This window comes from Littorina saxatilis, linkage group LG3 (genome assembly GCF_037325665.1).
Source record: "Littorina saxatilis isolate snail1 linkage group LG3, US_GU_Lsax_2.0, whole genome shotgun sequence".
In the NCBI taxonomy this organism is placed as follows: Eukaryota; Metazoa; Mollusca; class Gastropoda; order Littorinimorpha; family Littorinidae; genus Littorina; species Littorina saxatilis.
Window position 1 is genome coordinate 67,987,611 of NC_090247.1, and position 18,239 is coordinate 68,005,849.

At 40.4% G+C, this 18,239-nt stretch overlaps 1 protein-coding gene across 3 annotated transcripts in view; it reads right to left on the minus strand.

Moving 5' to 3' along the window:
• Positions 1-14,067: 14,067 nt before the first annotated feature.
• LOC138963071 (uncharacterized) overlaps positions 14,068-18,239 on the minus strand; it is a 29,620-nt gene continuing 25,448 nt past the window's right edge. For all 3 annotated transcript variants that reach the window (XM_070335075.1, XM_070335074.1, XM_070335073.1), the window contains one exon: positions 14,068-16,392. In XM_070335075.1, the coding sequence (XP_070191176.1) occupies positions 15,869-16,392 (524 nt within the window). In that variant the 3' untranslated portion in view covers positions 14,068-15,868. The remainder of the gene's footprint in view (positions 16,393-18,239) is intronic.

Below are 18,239 nucleotides of genomic sequence, written 5' to 3' on the forward strand. Positions count from 1 at the left end.
GGGCTGATGCATCACCTTCTTTCATAATCAGACTGCTATCAGACAAGCATTCAGTACAGGATATAAACCTTTCAGCAATAGATTGAGCTGATCAATGTTGACAAAAGCCCAACACATGTCAGCGGAGTGACGTTGCACAGTACCAGTATCCATATCTGCTTGTGATGGGTCAGAAGATGGCAAAGTATCTGTATCTTCTTATGGTTGGTCAGAAGATGGCAAAGCTGATGTTTCTGCTGTGGAAGAGGGTAGTTCCGGTTTAGCAAACTTTTCCATCAGGTCAATCTTTCTCCTCGCTGCCACCACAGGAGGACTGGCTCTCCCCTTGCTCCAACCTAATAAATACACAAACACTGATTTAATATTTGATACAACTGTCCATGGTTTTTGTTTGTAATAAGCTGCAAATTTTAAGACTCAATATAAACGTCAACAAGTGCTTGTACTTTATTTTGCAAATGACCATGTTACATGGGGTGTACCTCAACTTTTTGGCTAGGCTGGTAAATCAGAAATCCCAATCAGCCCCCAACCACTGAACCAGGCGGGTTTTCTTACAACCACCTCAGCGGCTCGTACCCACATATGTCGGTTGACGAACACACACACACACACACACACACACAAAAGACATTCATTAATTAATTGGCCCCTATCACAAAATGTACATGTCAAGTTTACTATGGGATTAGAGTAACCACACAATCACATACACACAGGAACTAATACTGAAACTAGCTGAATTATTTTCTTTCTTTCTTTCTTTCTTTTCATATTTTTCCTTTAAAATTAATTTATTTCATCACACTTGCTATGTATTTGCTTGTTTCTTGTCTGTTGTCTGTTTTGTGTGTGTGTGTGTGTGTGTTCTGTGTGTGTGTATACATTTTCAGATTTTCTAAACCTAGCACTGTTTGCAGGTGATCTTTATGCTTTTGATTCATGAGTTGCATCCCCAGTCCTTTAGTTTAACTCTTTTTTTTTTCTTTGGTGAAGTAAATTGGATCTATTTTTTTTATTCCTTAGTTAATGGAAAAGATTTGACAACAATATTGCTGTCAATGATAGGTTGGTCAGCCATGCTGGTGTAAACCAATCCTTTAGAATTAGAGAACGCTCTATAGTAGGGTACTTATTTTCCTACGGTCAATGACCAGAAACAGAAACTGTGTCAGTCGTACATCGCTCAGATGCTGCTTCTCAGTTTGACCCCAGACAAAGAATACTGATGACATGTTACACCATAGTAAGCTCTCAAGGACTGGCCAGCGAAGAACAATAAAATAGGGGTTGTGAAGACGATATCACAGAGATGATCGAGGGAGGGGGGGGGGGGGGGGTGCGGCGGCAGCATGGTCAGTAAATTGGATCAAGAAACCCGCAAAATACTTCAGACACAAACAGTTTATCATTTACCTGCAAAACCTAACACATTCTTACAACAACAACAACATAACGATGTGCAATAAATCACGTTGTCAAACAAACAAGATCGAAAAGAGAAAGAAGCAAAACCCACCTCGTCTAGTCAAGAATCTTAGAATGTCGTCTGCTTTAATACGATCATGTTGGTTCATTTCGGAGTGTTGTTACTTCCTTCTACTGTTCGCTGCTGCTGGTTCATCTTTTTCTGATATTTCTTGCCACTATGCCGAACATTTCCAATGTTAGGGTTGTTCTCCGCAGCTCTAAACTTTGAAAAATGCTGCTGAATCGGTGAAAACGTCATGGATTTGTTGACACCGGGGGACTGATAAGTTATCTACTGCGCTTGCGCGAAATGCCTTTGACCTACATATATTTGCATATATTAATTCCGGGGTTTCGGTTGGAACGGATTCTCTCTCTTTGTGCCTATGTCAACGGAAATTCCCCAACGGTGATGACGTCATCTTGAAGAACGGAAATTTCCACACAGTTTGAACAGCGAAGGGTCATGTCATGTGCGCACATTTACCAGCACGGAGTATCCAAAGTTGACCATTTTTTCGTTTTTTTGGATAAAACACAGACAAAAACAACAAAACATCGGTTTGAAAATGGTTTTATTTACATGAATACATGTCTAAAATGACAAAAGCAGATTATTGAATGCATTCCAGGATGTTCAAAGGTGTGAAAAATGCAACAACCCCAAAAAGGTGTATGAGACCAAAAATAACTCATTTTGCCTACCCGGTCTGCCCTTAAAAAGGAGGGAGTCTTAAAATGGGGGTAATTTTACAGAGGTTATGAACAGAAAGTCTGAGAAAACAGGGTCTTAAAAAGGAGGGAGTCTTAAAATGGGGGATCTTACAAGGAGGGTTCCACTGTATTGTAGTTGCATCACATCAGTCAGTCATGATGATTGTAGTTGCATCACATCAGTCAGTCATGATGATTGTAGTTGCATCACATCAGTCAGTCATGATGATTGTAGTTGCATCACATCAGTCAGTCATGATGATTGTAGTTGCATCACATCAGTCAGTCATGATGATTTAGTTGGTTGTATGACAAATTTGAAAGGGCTTCCCATGTTTTTGAGGCTTGTTTATCTTTGGGTTAGAAAGGAGTGAAATGATATAAAACTGGCACAGGACAGCTAGGGTCTTTAGGGGATATGTTTTTTGATGCAATACATATACCTCACAGTGTAATGCAACACAAACATTTTCAAGCACTTTAAAATTCAAGTCTTGCAGCAGAATTTTATCAATACTTATTGCCAATGAAACTGACTCAAAACTGTCTCACAGCTGGAACATTCTCTGTCTCTCAAAATCGCAGGAGCTTTTTTTATGGTAATTTCATAGACTATTTTCTGGCACCTGCATGTGTACCTCACACAAATTGTCATTTGTGCCACTCCTCTGCTACATTGCACTTAACGAATCCGCATGGGGGAAAAGGTTGGCATTATTTTTTCATTAAATATTTAACCTGAACTTCATCAGATTTATAAATTCAATTCTTCTTCGTTCATGGGCTTAGACTCCCACGTTCACTCATGTTTTTAGCACGAGTGGATTTTTACGTGTATGACCATTCAGGCAGCATAAGCCGATTTCGGAGGAATTCAATTTGTATTTGTAAGAAAATGTTCCTGCCACTATTTTGTTTTGTTTTGGTTATATTGATTTAAATGGTTCTTTCATTGCTGTGGTTGGTTTATTGTATGGTTGGTCTTTATTATGGTGGATTTTATGACCCCCCTTGAACATATGGATGAGGTCGATGCACGCTCTTTTTACGTTGCACCATTTTTAATTTGTACTTCTTCACACAAATTCTTGGTATTGACATTTTTTTAACTTGAACTCTGCATTTTTGTCAGTGTGTAAATCTATACACACTTTATTTCTCTCCCTTTACTCTGCATTTTCAGTGTGTACTTCTTCACACAAATTCTTGGCATTATTTGTTCACACTTTATACTCTAACTTGGCATTTTTTTCAGTGTGTAATTCTTTACACACATATTTTCCTTTCACTCTGCATTTTCAGTGTGTACTTCCTCACACTAGTTCTTGGCATCGCCACTCTTTTTCCTTTCACTCTGCCTTGTTTTCAGTGTGTAATTCTTTACACAAATTCATGGCATTAATATCACATGTGCTTCCTGTTGTAAACACCCATGTGGCATTGCTGTGCTAAGTTCCCCAAAAGACCTTTGGAAGGATCTGCAAGGACCATAATCTCATTGTACAACTTTAAATCTCTTATTGCACGTTCTTGTACCCTTTTGTACCCAGTTGGTTGTGATTCAAATGTTGCCTTTTTTATACTGTTTCACTGTGCTGTATTTAAGATGTTTATGAAAAAAGTTGAAACATACGACTGCTGTGTTGTTTCTATGAGGACTGACAGTGTGTGTATGCTGGAGTCAGACAGACACGAGACAAAATTCGAAGAATACAAAATATTAATAGGCGAGGCACTTCTATGGTGAGAGACTGTTCGTGTGTGAGACTGTGTGCTGCATGCCCAAAATCAACCAACCAATCCATCAGCCAATCAACTAGTACCTGCATACACTCATAGGAACTTGGAGCTATGCCTGAAGCCCGAATTGTCATGATCTGATAAGCAGTGAGCCAAAAGAAAATGCAAAATTCTCCTCCAAGAAAGATCAGAGTACAGTGGAACCCCCTTTTAAGACCTTACTTTTTACACCCCCGGTATAGGGGTGTGTATAGGTTTCACTCGATGTGTTTGTGGCGGTGTTTGTGTTCGCAAGTAGATCTCAAGATTGAACAGACCGATCGTCACCAAACTTGGTGAACAGGTTCTATACATTCCTGAGACGGTCCTTACAAAAATTGGGACCAGTCAAACACACGGTTAGGGAGTTATTGGTGGATTAAAATTATACAATGACTTATAGACGGACACCCCCGTTGGTCAAAGGGAAATAACCATTCTCACTGCCACCAACTGAGAAGGTTATTTCCCTTGACGGGGGTGTTTTTCCTATCAGAGGAATTTCTTGTTTCTTTAGATTTTTTGTTCATATAACAAATTAACATCCATTTTAAGACCTGATAAATTTCAGATTTTTGTAGGGGTTCCACCGAAATGATCATTTTACGATGCTGCAGCTCCAAAACTGCATCGGGCAATCTTTTCACACTTCACGTCACATGCACGCATTCACGTCACTCTCCACACACACACACACAAACCAAACAAGCCACAGCCTATTTTGTGGAAAGGACAATAAAAGATCCAAATTTATTGTACACGGTGGGGAGCTCGGGTGCGCAGCACAGCAAATGGAGAGCAGCGCAGCAAGAGCCCCAGATGCAGGCAGCACACATCGAGCCCTGCATGTGCTCACACGATAATAACGTAGAGAAGTCATACGAGGAATAATAATAATAATAAAAACCAGCAAACATGGAATCAAACACAGATTGCGATGCGAAAAAGAACCAAAAAAAGTCTGTCACATTTCATTATCGGATGTTATTAGAAAAGACAACCTTACATGGATTGTGATGTAAACAGAAAAAAATGTGTCATATTTCATTATTGGATATTATCTGAAATGACAAGAGGAAGAAATGGGGTTGACAGGGTAGGATTTGTCTTGTTTGTAAGGGGTAATAATTAAGTAAAGCTAACAAAACCCATGTTCTTCACCGACTGAGCACAACAAGGTTATCCAGGTGGATCTCTTCAGAGTTGTGGATGAGAAAAAATGGAAAATATGCCCTGCTTGTTTCTAATGACTAATAAATGTTGGTACACTTATATAAAAAGGTTGATTAGGGTTTAAAATACTAGGACAAGCAGAATAAAAAGTGCTGCCAAAAATAACCAACGCAAAGGCAAGATTATTACTGCAAAGCCTGGTGTGTTTTATGCCTTTCTTCTCAGATTACAGATGGCAATGACACACCACCGCAAACGATTTAAGACTGGGTGGTTTACAAAAAGGTCTTAAACTAAAACAATTATCGTATTCTCAGCATTTAAAAATAACTGTGGTAATAAAACATATGTCTAGTTTTGCCGCAAAAAAACACAGTTTTGGGCTCAACAACAAAACTTGAGTTAAACTGTCTTCATTACCTCAAAGGTAATATTGACTTAATCATTGATAACACATTAGCACAGCAAACATGATTGCCAAATATTTCAGTGGGTTAAGAGATACAGGTCGCAACATAAAAAGAAATGAATACAACACAAACAGAAGAAAGAAACCCCAAAAGATGGACACAGAAACAACAGAGTTCAAAGTACTCTCTAATAATTTCAGAGTGGGAGGAATAACAGAAACAAAACTCGATAATACTAACCAATACTGTCAAACACAATAACATAAAGCCTAAATGCCATAAAATAATACAAAAGAATTAAAAAAATGGGTCATCTTGACTTGGGCTTTCTGGTGTGCACTGCATGTCAGTGCGTGGACAAATACCGGGCTTAGATCCCCCGAAGTCGCAAATGAAGAGAGAAACAAGAAGGGCAAAGCCCATACGACTCACATGCTTTACACATTTTTCCTACCAAAATACATGTGACCTTGACCCAAGGTCAAGGTCATCCAAGGTCATGCAACACAAAGCTGTTAATTCAAGACATAGGAAGTACAATGGTGCTTATTGGCTCTTTCTACCATGAGATATGGTCACTTTTAGTGGTTCACTACCTTATTTTGGTCACATTTCATAAGGGTCAAAGTGACCTTGACCTTGATCATATGTGACCGAATGTGTCTCATGATGAAAGCATAACATGTGCCCCACATAATTTTTAAGTTTGAAACAGTTATCTTCCATAGTTCAGGGTCAAGGTCACTTCAAAATATGTATACAATCCAACTTTGAAGAGCTCCTGTGACCTTGACCTTGAAGCAAGGTAAACCAAACTGGTATCAAAAGATGGGTCTTACTTTGCCCTATATATCATATATAGGTGAGGTATTGAATCTCAAAAACTTCAGAGAAAATGGGAAAAATATGAAAAATAGCTGTTTTTTAGGCAACATTTATGGCCCCTGCGACCTTGACCTTGAAGCAAGGTCAAGATGCTATGTATGTTTTTTGGGGCCTTGTCATCATACACCATCTTGCCAAATTTGGTACTGATAGACTGAATAGTGTCCAAGAAATATCCAACGTTAAAGTTTTCCGGACGGACGACTCGGGTGAGTACATAGACTCACTTTTGCTTCGCATGTGAGTCAAAAAGGATTTTACAGTGCATGTCAAAATACCGGGTGTGAATATACCCTCAAAAATATCAAAGGGAGGGGGAAAAAAGTTTATGGCAACTTATCATTAACGTCATGGCTGCAACTGTCATAGTTCCTTAGTAGAAACAAAACAGAATCTCCAAGATGTAAAATTTCACATGATTCTATCTCAAAGCAACTGGATAGGCTTTCTTGTTCTTCGTTAATCCTGGCTATATGGCAGTGGGGCGTGTGTCTGTTCTGATCTGACATAATCACCTGCAATTAGTGCTGTATTACTGCATCATCAACTGCAGACGAATTCCAGAACTGCTTACAAATATATTCTCAGCAATGTCATTGTGATCTCAAGTTTGAGCTGGCACAAATAAGCTAATGACTTCAATTCAATATGACTGTGTTGGTCACATTTAAAGCACCTTTTCTTTCAGGTTAACGCCTTGATGAGTCCATTAATTACAGGCTAAAACCAAAACCGGTCAACTGCTCCACTCGCACACAATGATTGACCCTAAACTGTTAGGTCTGTTCATCATTCATCCTGAGTCACAACTGTTATGTTTCTACACTCACTACCTACAACACAGCCAAGTCATCCTAATTCATTGATATTAAACAGAAAAAAAGAGAAAGAGGAAGGGTATAGGGTGCCGTGAATGCACAGAGATTGTGTACAGAACTCCAATATTCCATCATAAGCCAATGTAAACAAAACTTGTTTCTGCAAATGGTCACAATGGCGTTCAAAACGTGAACAATAAACACCAAAGACGCTTAAAAATAGTATTGAAAAAGCAAGAACCTGAGACAGCAAAGCGTCCAAAGCAACAACAATCAACTTGTCTACAATCAAAACTCAGTTTGACCAACAGCGCTAACGTCAAAAACACAGTGGTAAGCGCAGTGCTTCAACAGCTACTGAATTTTAAAATACAATTTGCACCACTTTCAAAGCAAACAGCAACAAACGGAAGGAAGTAAGGTACGTCAACAAAACAGGTTTGGGTAGAAGTGAGATGGGGGTGGGGGTAGAAGTGAGATGGGGGTGGGGGGTAGAAGTGAGATGGGGGTGGGGGTAGAAGTGAGATGGGGGTGGGGGGTAGAAGTGAGATGGGGGTGGGGGGTAGAAGTGAGATGGGGGTGGGGGGTAGAAGTGAGATGGGGGTGGGGGGGGTAGAAGTGAGATGGGGGTGGGGGGTAGAAGTGAGATGGGGGTGGGGGGTAGAAGTGAGATGGGGGTGGGGGGTAGAAGTGAGATGGGGGTGGGGGGTAGAAGTGAGATGGGGGTGGGGGGGTAGAAGTGAGATGGGGGTGGGGGGTAGAAGTGAGATGGGGGTGGGGGGTAGAAGTGAGATGGGGGTGGGGGCAGGTGGGAAGAAAACCTTCAAGTGCTATTTTAATCACTTGCACATTTCTACATAACAAACTTAAAAGAAAAGAGAAATACTGCATACATACACACACAAACAGAAGAAAGGTATGTTGGTATCATTACACGACAATGGTAGGCTATATTCGACATACTTCCACAAGCCAAACTGACAGCAAAGCATTTCAAAAGAGTGAGTGTTTGAGCGGACACTCACATGCGCATACATAATGTTGAAATTCACAGGCAGTTTGTCACAATAACAACCATAGGCAGTGCATAAATAGCTTGCTAGACAATGAAAACAATCACACTGACTCATCTCTTCACAAGATCTGTGTAAAAAGAGACTAGCTTGCCCTTTTCACAGCAGACAAAAATCCCATTTAGTTCAAACAATAAACCCCACAAGCTTCACAGACAAGTGCTAGTTACTTCAATAAATAAGCAAATTGCAAAAGAAAACAAAATTGAGAAGATATTTAGAAAACAACACCAGTTCTGACACTGACAGTATGTATCACTTGCACACAACTTGAAGCAGGCGAGCCCTCACATAGTCTTGAAATTGTATCCCACGACAACAATAATGATGCTCACATGTGCCCACACATTTCTTCTTGACACAAAAGACATGCAGAGACGTACATTTCACCAAGAACTTTACAGCATTTCTTGACCATCCAGTACACATGGCCTTTCCACAATTGACACGGAAAGCGAAAATATCGAAAATGGGTCAATGACATCACTTGAGTGAAAGGCGCAAATGGAACCAACACAGCACAGATGTAGCCCGTCTAGTGAATGAGCCAAGTGACATTTCTCATCAAAGCTAAGTAAAACGTCTAAATACTTCTACGCTGTTAAAATGGGAAAAAAGTCTACAATCTATCTAATTTAAAAATGTTTCTTTCTTTATTTGGTGTTTAACGTCGTTTTCAACCGTTCAATTAAAAATGTTTCTGTTGTACCAAAAAGTACAACTTTTCTGAGGCTTCCATGCGACAAGAAACTATCTCAGACACTGGAATAACTGTCCCTTAAGCTTCTATTCCTAAAACTTTTCTCAGCTGTAAACAAGTCAAATAAACAATTTCTTTCTTATCTGTCCAGTTTCCTGGGGGTTGTTTCACCTTTAGTTCAAGTCCTTTCAGTTTCGACCTCCACTCTTTCTTTGTCTCTTTGGCGCTCCACTTCGGAAAACAACACATACAAACCTTTTCTGAACTCTAAACTTAGGGAAACAACATGAAATCTACATGACAATTAGCTAACACAAATCATCTTCAAGACTACATTTGCGCTGGTCGGAGGGTGTCTGAATGGCGACATAAATTCTCACTGGAAACAAATACGCTGCACAAGGTCACGGTTCATAAGATGACCTGGCTGCTCAGAGCACAACCCCATCAATCACAATACATGTAATACAAAGTACGTAAAAAGGAGAAGATTTAACACAGACCATGACTGCGGATTCTGCCTCTCGAGAAAGATAGAGAGAGGGGGCAGACAGAAAGGACAGTCATGGTGCTTTGTGAGCTGCCAGAAGAAATTCTTCATGACGTTGATTGAGATGACGATGCATAATCACAAATAGCCTTTTGACGAAGTAGGCCTTAATTAACCAAGCTTTCGCTCACTGATGCACACACTCACAACCAATTAAAGCACATCACACACATCCCCCGCGATCACACAGACAGGGGAGTTCACATCAGAACGAAATAGCTAGGCATGAGCAACCACTCACACATTAAGTTACAACCGAAACAAGCACCCATGCTTCAAGTCTTGGCCACCCCTTCGCATAATACGAGAAAAGTGTCTCTGTTCTCCGGCCTTGGAGGATGAAGACCAGATAATTACTGCACAAGACAACCCCTTTCCTAACCAACTGATAATCTTTGAAAATATCATAAATTCCGGACACATCTTTTCTTTATTTGGTGTTTAACGTCGTTTTCAACCACGAAGGTTATATCGCGACGGGGAAAGGGGGGAGATGGGATAGAGCCACTTGTCAATTGTTTCTTGTTCACAAAAGCACTAATCAAAAATTTGCTCCAGGGGCTTGCAACGTAGTACAATGTATTACCTTACTGGGAGAATGCAAGTTTCCAGTACAAAGGACTTAACATTTCTTACATACTGCTTGACTAAAATCTTTACAAAAATTGACTATTCTATACAAGAAACACTTAACAAGAGTAAAAAGAGAAACAGAATCCGTTAGTCGCCTCTTACGACATGCTGGGGAGCATCGGGTAAATTCTTCCCCCTAACCCGCGGGGGGTTTCCGGACACATGCATACACAGACAAACCTACAATAGACATAATAATAATTTTCGTTCAAATAACACTCAAGATCATGAATCTCAATACAGCTGACAAACACTAACATACAATTTCACCCGCGATCACAGAAAACAAACCTCACTGCAAAATGTATACAAACAAATCGGTTATCCACACACAACACAAGGCATAAGAATAGAAGTATCTGCATCTGGGAGGCAGGGAAACTCGATAGAGGGGAAGGGCGTCATGAGAAATGTATGGTATGAGCAAAATAGATATCTGGACAACTGATGCTCAGCTCTACACATGTCTACTGATACCTTGGAAAAAGTATCAAAGCGTTCATAGAGTGATCAATCCCAAGTGAAGATTCAATATCAAAAAGAAATATGAACTATCTGTACAGAAGAGTGAAGGAACGAAGAGAAATTCAGTGTAAACCCTGTCATAATTACAATGCGCATGGCTAACCACTCATTTAGAAACAGCATGGTGTATATGGCAGAAGCCATTGGACACTACAGGGATGCATGATCAAACAAGTTCCGGGCAAACCAGGGATGCTAAGCAAAGGTCATAATTACTTTCAACCCTGTTGAAGTCAGTCTTGTTCTACTACCATCAACGTCCCAAACTAAAAAAAATTCAAACTGGATTTCATTTTCAAGTTTTACAGCTCAAGTTACTGCCCAATGGCTTTCGTTAAAATCACAGAAACTTGAAATTTACAGAAACATAATTATAATCGATGCACACAATTCGTTATTGTATAATGTAAACCGACCAGTTCTGGTCCTACATTTTGATTGATTTGTTACTTTGCTTATTTTGTCTCCCCCCCCCCCCCTATTTTCTACAGATAACATGCCACTTTGAAAAAGTTTTTGATTTACTTTTGTGTTCCTAACTTTGCATATCACTTCCTTCTGTATCACACAAATCAGAAATTTGAAAGTACCCATGCATCACTCACAGCATAATGCAAATTTGATTAACATTAAATGACCAGGTACTAGTCTGGAAAAGGACCAATGGCTGTGAAGAAAGGGGGGGGGGGGAAAGCTACACACAACATCAACCCTTTCCATTACCACCTTCCTCCACCCTCTAAATTATTTACATACCACATCACATCCACGATTCACAGCACAGAGCTTCATAGAGTCGATTCACCACAAATGTAATGGTGAAAAAAAAACTACAACAAACCAAACCACACTCTAAAATCTGTTCATTAACCAACTCATTACATCAACAAGAAAAGCAAATGCTGATACGACTCACCTTTCGTGGTACACTGAGCCCAAAAAGTTAAGGATATTTTTTCAGTGGTATACCCCAGATGTTTAACAGCAGTTTTTGGGTCAGAAATTAACGTGTATTTTAAGATCTGTCTTTCTTCTGCTCAAAAATGCCTTTCAGGAATCTGAGCAATATTTGGGCATGACGTCACATGTTCGTGACCATGCCTACCCTAAAAAATGGCGTTTTTTGATGGCATGATTCACCATCAACTGTCAAAACGACGACTTAAACTGAACGATATTTTGCATTTTTTACACCAAAATGTTTATTTGGTGTCTTACCTAACAAGTCATACAAAGTTCGTTCAAATCCGTCGCACAGTCAGGCTAATCTAGCGTGTAAAGGAAAGCGACCACTATCCTGAAAAACAGCAAAAAATCCAGGGTTTTTGTGGTGCTTTTCAATCAATCAATCAATATCAATCAATCAATCAATAGGACGCTTATATCGCGCATATTCCGTGGGTACAGTTCTAGGCGCTCTGCAATGATGCCGTGTGAGATGAAATTTTATACGGCCAGTAGATTGCAGCCATTTCGGCGCATATTTACCTTTCACGGCCTATTATTCCAAGTCACACGGGTATAGGTAGACAATTATTAACTGTGCCTAAGCAATTTTGCCAGGAAAGACCCTTTTGTCAATCGTGGGATCTTTAACGTGCACACCCCAATGTAGTGTACACGGGGGGTGTTCAGACACCGAAGAGAGTCTGCACACAAAGTTGACCCTGAGAAATAAATTTCCGCCGAACGTGGGTTTGAACTCACGCTGACAGCGGCCAACTGAATACAAATCCAGCGCGCTACCAACTGAGCTATGTCCCCGCTTTTGCTGGGTAGCTGCAGTTGATATGCAATACATATAAAACTACAAATAGCAGCCTCTCCAAATTACACAGAACGATGACAAAGACCCTCATCTGAATTCGCGCTAGTACTTGGAGCAAACAGAACCCGAGAATGGACGTTGTAACGGTTTTCCGTTAAAAATTTGCAAACGTTCATAACGTCCTAGAAACAAATGTGACATGCACGCAATTCTGTGTACTTTGCAAAGAATGGTGCCATTACATGTGTGCCAAGTTTCAGAAACATTCTTTCGTGGGCTCAAAAGATATAGCCTCATGACTTTGAAGAAATAAAAAGTAAAATCTCACTCCGCTCTGCTGTTCTATTTTTAGACGATGACGTCTGCAAAACTCATATCAAGGTGGCTGAGTGATCAGGACACACACTTTCCACTATCGAGACAATGCTCTTGCAGACTCTTAAAAACCTGGCGATGTCCATCTTCACAGCTCCATTTCGTAGCATTCAAACTGTCTGATTCGTCACAGCAAATGCCAGATTGTGTCTCGCCGCTATCAAGACGACGATGAGAAAAACCCAGTGTTGCCTCCATCTGACGTCATATTTTTTTAATTATATGACGTAAGAGGGTTAGACGTCACGCAAAGGAATTACTGAAAGTCTCGGTCATTGTTATTGTGAGCGGGCCGAGACTACTTGGCAGATCCAGGGTCTCGCTTTCTTGCACAGTTTCACCTATGCTTACTGTGTGTGTGTGTGTGTGTGTGTGTGTGTGTGTGTGTGTGTTTTTTAAATTATATGACGTCATGTCTGCATTCTTCTGTTATTTGATTCTTTGTCCTAAATAGTAAAAAAAAGTTGCGCGAGACACCAGGGGCAGTATTTTTCACCTCTTTTCAAACGATCATACCTTTTGAGCCCGTGAAAGAATGTTTTTGAAACTTGGCACACATGTAATGGCACCATTCTTTGCAAAGTATACAAAGTTGCGTGCATCATTGCATGTTACATTTGTTTCTTAGACGTTACAAACGTTTCCAAATTTTTAACGGAAAACCGTTACAACGTCCATTTTTGGGTTCTGTTTGACCTAAGTACTGGAACATATCCAGATGAGGGTTTTTGTCATCGCTCTGTGAAATTTGGAGAGGCTGCTATTTGTAGTTTTAGATTTATTGCATATCAACTGCGGCTACCCAGCAAAAACACAATAAAAACCCTGGATTTTTTTGCTGTTTTTCAGGATTGTTGTCGCTTTCCTTCACACGTTGGATCAGCCTAAATGCGCGGCGGATTTGAAAGAAATTTGTATGACTTGTTAGGTAAGACACCAAATAAACCTTTTGGTGCAAAGAATGCAAAATATTATTCAGTTTAAGTCACCGTTTCGACGGTTGAAGGTGAATCATGCTGTCAAAAAACGCCATTTTTTAGGGTAGGCGTGGTCACGGACATGTGACGTCATACCCAAATATTGCTCAGGTTCAAGAAACACATTTTTAAGCAGATGAAAGACTGATCTTCAAATACACATATATTTCTGACCCAAAAATTGTTGTTTAACATCTGGGGTATACCACTGAAAAATATCCTTAACTTTTTGGGCTCAGTGTATGTACTATATAAATCAAAACTAAAATATTTTGTCGTCGTCTTGGAATTTTGGCGTAACTCAATTATAAACACTAAAAACGTGCAAAGTTTACAAGCTCTAGCTTTAAAAAAAAACATCTGAGATAACTTCAACGTTAATTTTTGTTGTTCACAGACGCACTGCTGGACAGCTGGTCGCCCATACGGACAGACACTGCTCACTTATTACACAGGTGAGTCAAGAACCAAGCAACAGTTTCCGCATGCACACACACTCACTCACCACCCCCCCTCCCCTTCCCTAGCCTTTATCTTTATTGTGGTGACAAAGTAGAGGTAAGACAATCAGAGGTTTGATTTGCAGAGTGGTCTGAACCTAAACTTTCCTCAGAATACAAAACCTTTGCATGTGTAAAACACCTGATGAGTGTCATCGCACAAAAGTGGTAATACCGTGAGCAAAAATGTGGAGATTTTGGTGGGCCTTTTTTTTCTGTAGTCAATTTGTAGAAAAACAACAAGTTCAAAACAACGTTCAATGTCAAATCAAATGCACAAAGCTAGCTGAGTGTCCCGTTAAAGCAAAGAAACATAAATGCGACAGTTTTTAAACAAATTAGACCCTGTTTCCTAAAAAGACTCCTTTGGATTTCTTGAGTTTTAGTAAAAAGCAAAAATAACAGAACAGGTAACAAGAATTAAAAATGGATTTGCTGGTTTTCTACTCAATCAATCATTATCGGCAACAAAGCATTTGAAGCAAAGCTAAAATAACAGAATCCTCTATGCTACAAGCAAAGTAAGAAAAGCAAGCATAAAAAGACAAATACATTGTTTAAATAAATGTAAAAATCTAGGTCGTTTTTCAATACTGCAGTGACGGAAATAATTGTTTCGCAGCTAAAATCAACATTGATTTTTGTTAAGTATCTTCTTCAGTGGGTGCAATAAGAACTGCATCCACTATTTGCAATGAAACGCATGTACAAATGGTCAGTACTAGCTCAACACACAACACTTTCTTCTTAAAACCCTGTAAAGAAGTTGCAAACATTCATACATAAAAGTTTACCATTCGTTTTGCACCAAGCACCACTCCACATAAAACTTCACCACAACTCTTCTAGACAAGCGGTGCCATCATGGCAGGGGTAATGGGGGTGGGTGTAAGGGAGAGGGGTAAAAGAACACAGCACAGTGGGCCAATGCCCAACAAATCACAGTAAATCATACAAAACCCCAAAAGAAAACTCAAAGAGATTCTGTCCATTTCACACAAACTGCAAAAAATTGATCCACACAAAAAACAGTCACAGCACAAATCACCAAGAGCCATCCCTTTCTACAGTTCATCTGATGATTGCAGAGATGGGATATTTTTGGTTTCGCATTGTCTGTTACGGAGACAGTACAAGGGTACAGCGATCCCTTCATACAACTCCAAAGCAGACCTTGGGAGAGTGGGAGCAAGCAGGCAGGAAAAGCCCCGCCAATACAGTTCATGAAGCGTACTACACAAAGACCAAGTCCGTCAAGTCTCTTGTCCATAATGTTAGCAGGGCAGTCAAAATGAAGCACACCAGATCCCAGACCAAATTGTCACTTGCTTGTCTCTACGGCAACACAAGCAATGACCCTGACAACGAAGACCAAGAAGAAGATGACGAAGAAGAAGAAGAAGAAGAAGAAGAAGAAGAAGACGAAGAAGAAGACGAAGCAGATGGTGTTGTGTGGCTAAGTGAAGGGCTAAGGTGGGATGGTGAGGGGTGTGAAAAAGAGGGCTGGGGAGTTGGGCGCTAGGAGCAGTCCTCCATGGGGCCGTACTGGTGCTCTAGCATGTAACATTGCACTTCAGTCTCCGACTCGTCTGTGGCTTGGCCCACTCGCTGCTCCTCATCCTCTTCCTCCTCTGTATTCCTCTTCCTTCTGTATTCCTCTTCTTCTTCCTCCTCGTCCTCTCCATCCGCCTCCTCCCCCTGCTCGATCTCTCTGGGCGTGCGGCCACTACCGCCCCCCTCCCCCTGGTCCCCAACAGCATCCATGCTCCCTGGGTCTGACATCTGGCGCTGATGATGATGTTGGTGCTGCTGATGACGATTTGACCGATGACGTTGGGAGGGCTGGAGGATGTGGGGGGAGGCCACCTCAGCCAGTGTGTCGCTGTGAATGATGTCGCGTGACTGCGTCTTCAAGGAGTGGGTCCACACCGGTTCGGACGCCGGAGACTCGGACCGAGAGCTGTGGTCGGTGAAGACGGAGTCTGCGTCGGAGTAGGCCTCCAGCACGGTGCCTTCGGACGACGCTTTTGTCACTGAGTTACCTGTTGCAACATTGGAAAAGGGGAGACTCATTGGCAACCAGAAGCGAGATCGCTCAGACGACTCACCTTTCCCCGTGACCTTGAATTAGTCAAGACCAAACGCATTTACATTAACAAGCAAAGTACAAGGCAGGCTACATGATTACAAACTTTGATTTTTGCTATGTACAAAGCGTTAAAAATTGAGAGAGAAAAAAGAGACAAAGAGAGAGACAGAGAGTGAAAGAAAAAAATCCGGCTGGATTCATTATTAACACTCTTCACTGTCAAACAGACTGCCGTATCTTACAAAGCAAAAGCAGGCATGATAAGCATCCTCCTGAGTTTTCTACAAATATGAAACTGTACTTGAGGATAAGCCCTTGAGACTAGATACCAGAGAATTCATTCACTCTGTTCCAAGTTACAAGAAATAAAGACCACTACCACCCAAGCATCTTGAGTTTTAGGCTACACTCCTGCTTTCTTTTGGGGATGATTCTGATCAAATCTTGAATTTTGCCCAAGCCAAACAAACACCATTCAAAAAAAAGAAGAAAACAAGTCGCGTAAGGCGAAATTACTACATTTAGTCAAGCTGTGGAACTCACAGAATGAAACTGAACGTAGTCCGCCGCTAGTGCAAAAGGCAGTGAAAGAGACGAGCCTGTTTGGCGCGGTAGCGGTTGCGCTGTGCTTCATAGCACGCTTTACTGTACCTCTCTTCGTTTTAACTTTCTGAGCGTGTTTTTAATCCAAACATATCATATATATATGTTTTTGGAATCAGGAACCGACAAGGAATAAGATAAAAGTGTTTTTAAGTTGATTTTGAAAATTTAATTTTGATAATAATTTTTATATATTTAATTTTCAGAGCTTGTTTTTAATCCGAATATAACATACTTATATGTTTTTGGAATCAGCAAATGATGGAGAATAAGATAAACGTAAATTTGGATCGTTTTATAAAAAACATATTGTTTTTACAATTTTCAGATTTTTAATGACCAAAGTCATGAATTAATTTTTAAGTCACCAAGCTGAAATGCAATACCGAAGTCCGGGCTTCGTCGAACATTACCTGACCAAAATTTCAACCAATTTGGTTGAAAAATGAGGGCGTGACAGTGCCGCCTCAACTTTCACGAAAAGCCGGATATGACGTCATCAAAGACATTTATCAAAAAAATGAAAAAAACGTCTGAGGATATCATACCCAGGAACTCTCATGTCAAATTTCATAAAGATCGGTCCAGTAGTTTGGTCTGAATCGCTCTACATGCACGCACGCACGCACACACACACACACACACACCACGACCCTCGTCTCAATTCCCCCCTCTATGTTAAAACATTTAGTCATAACTTGACTAAATGTAAAAAGAGCTTGAGAAAATCTCCAGTGCTAACCTTTCTAATCCCTGGCTAAACAGCTTAATACATGACTACTGAGTTTACTCCAGAATACTAGAATCATTCACAAAATACTGTGAGCCTCTAGATTATTTAGGTGGTTCGTACATTACTGAAAGTCTCCAACTTATGCACGTGGTGCATACATTTCGTACACTCTCCAGATTACTCTGGTGGTTCATAAATTACTTAGATTCTCCACATTACTCGGGTGGTTCATACATTACTGACACTTTCCAAATCATGCATGTGGTGCATACATTTCTGACGCACTCCAGATTACTCAGGTGGTTCCTTAATTACTTAGCTTCTCATCCTTACTGAGGTGGTTCATAACCAACAGACACTCTCCAATGAAGCTACTCAGATGGTTAATACATTTCGGAGATCCCAGATTTGTCAAGTGGTTCATAAATAACTGTCAATCTCCATACTACTCAGGTGGTTCATAG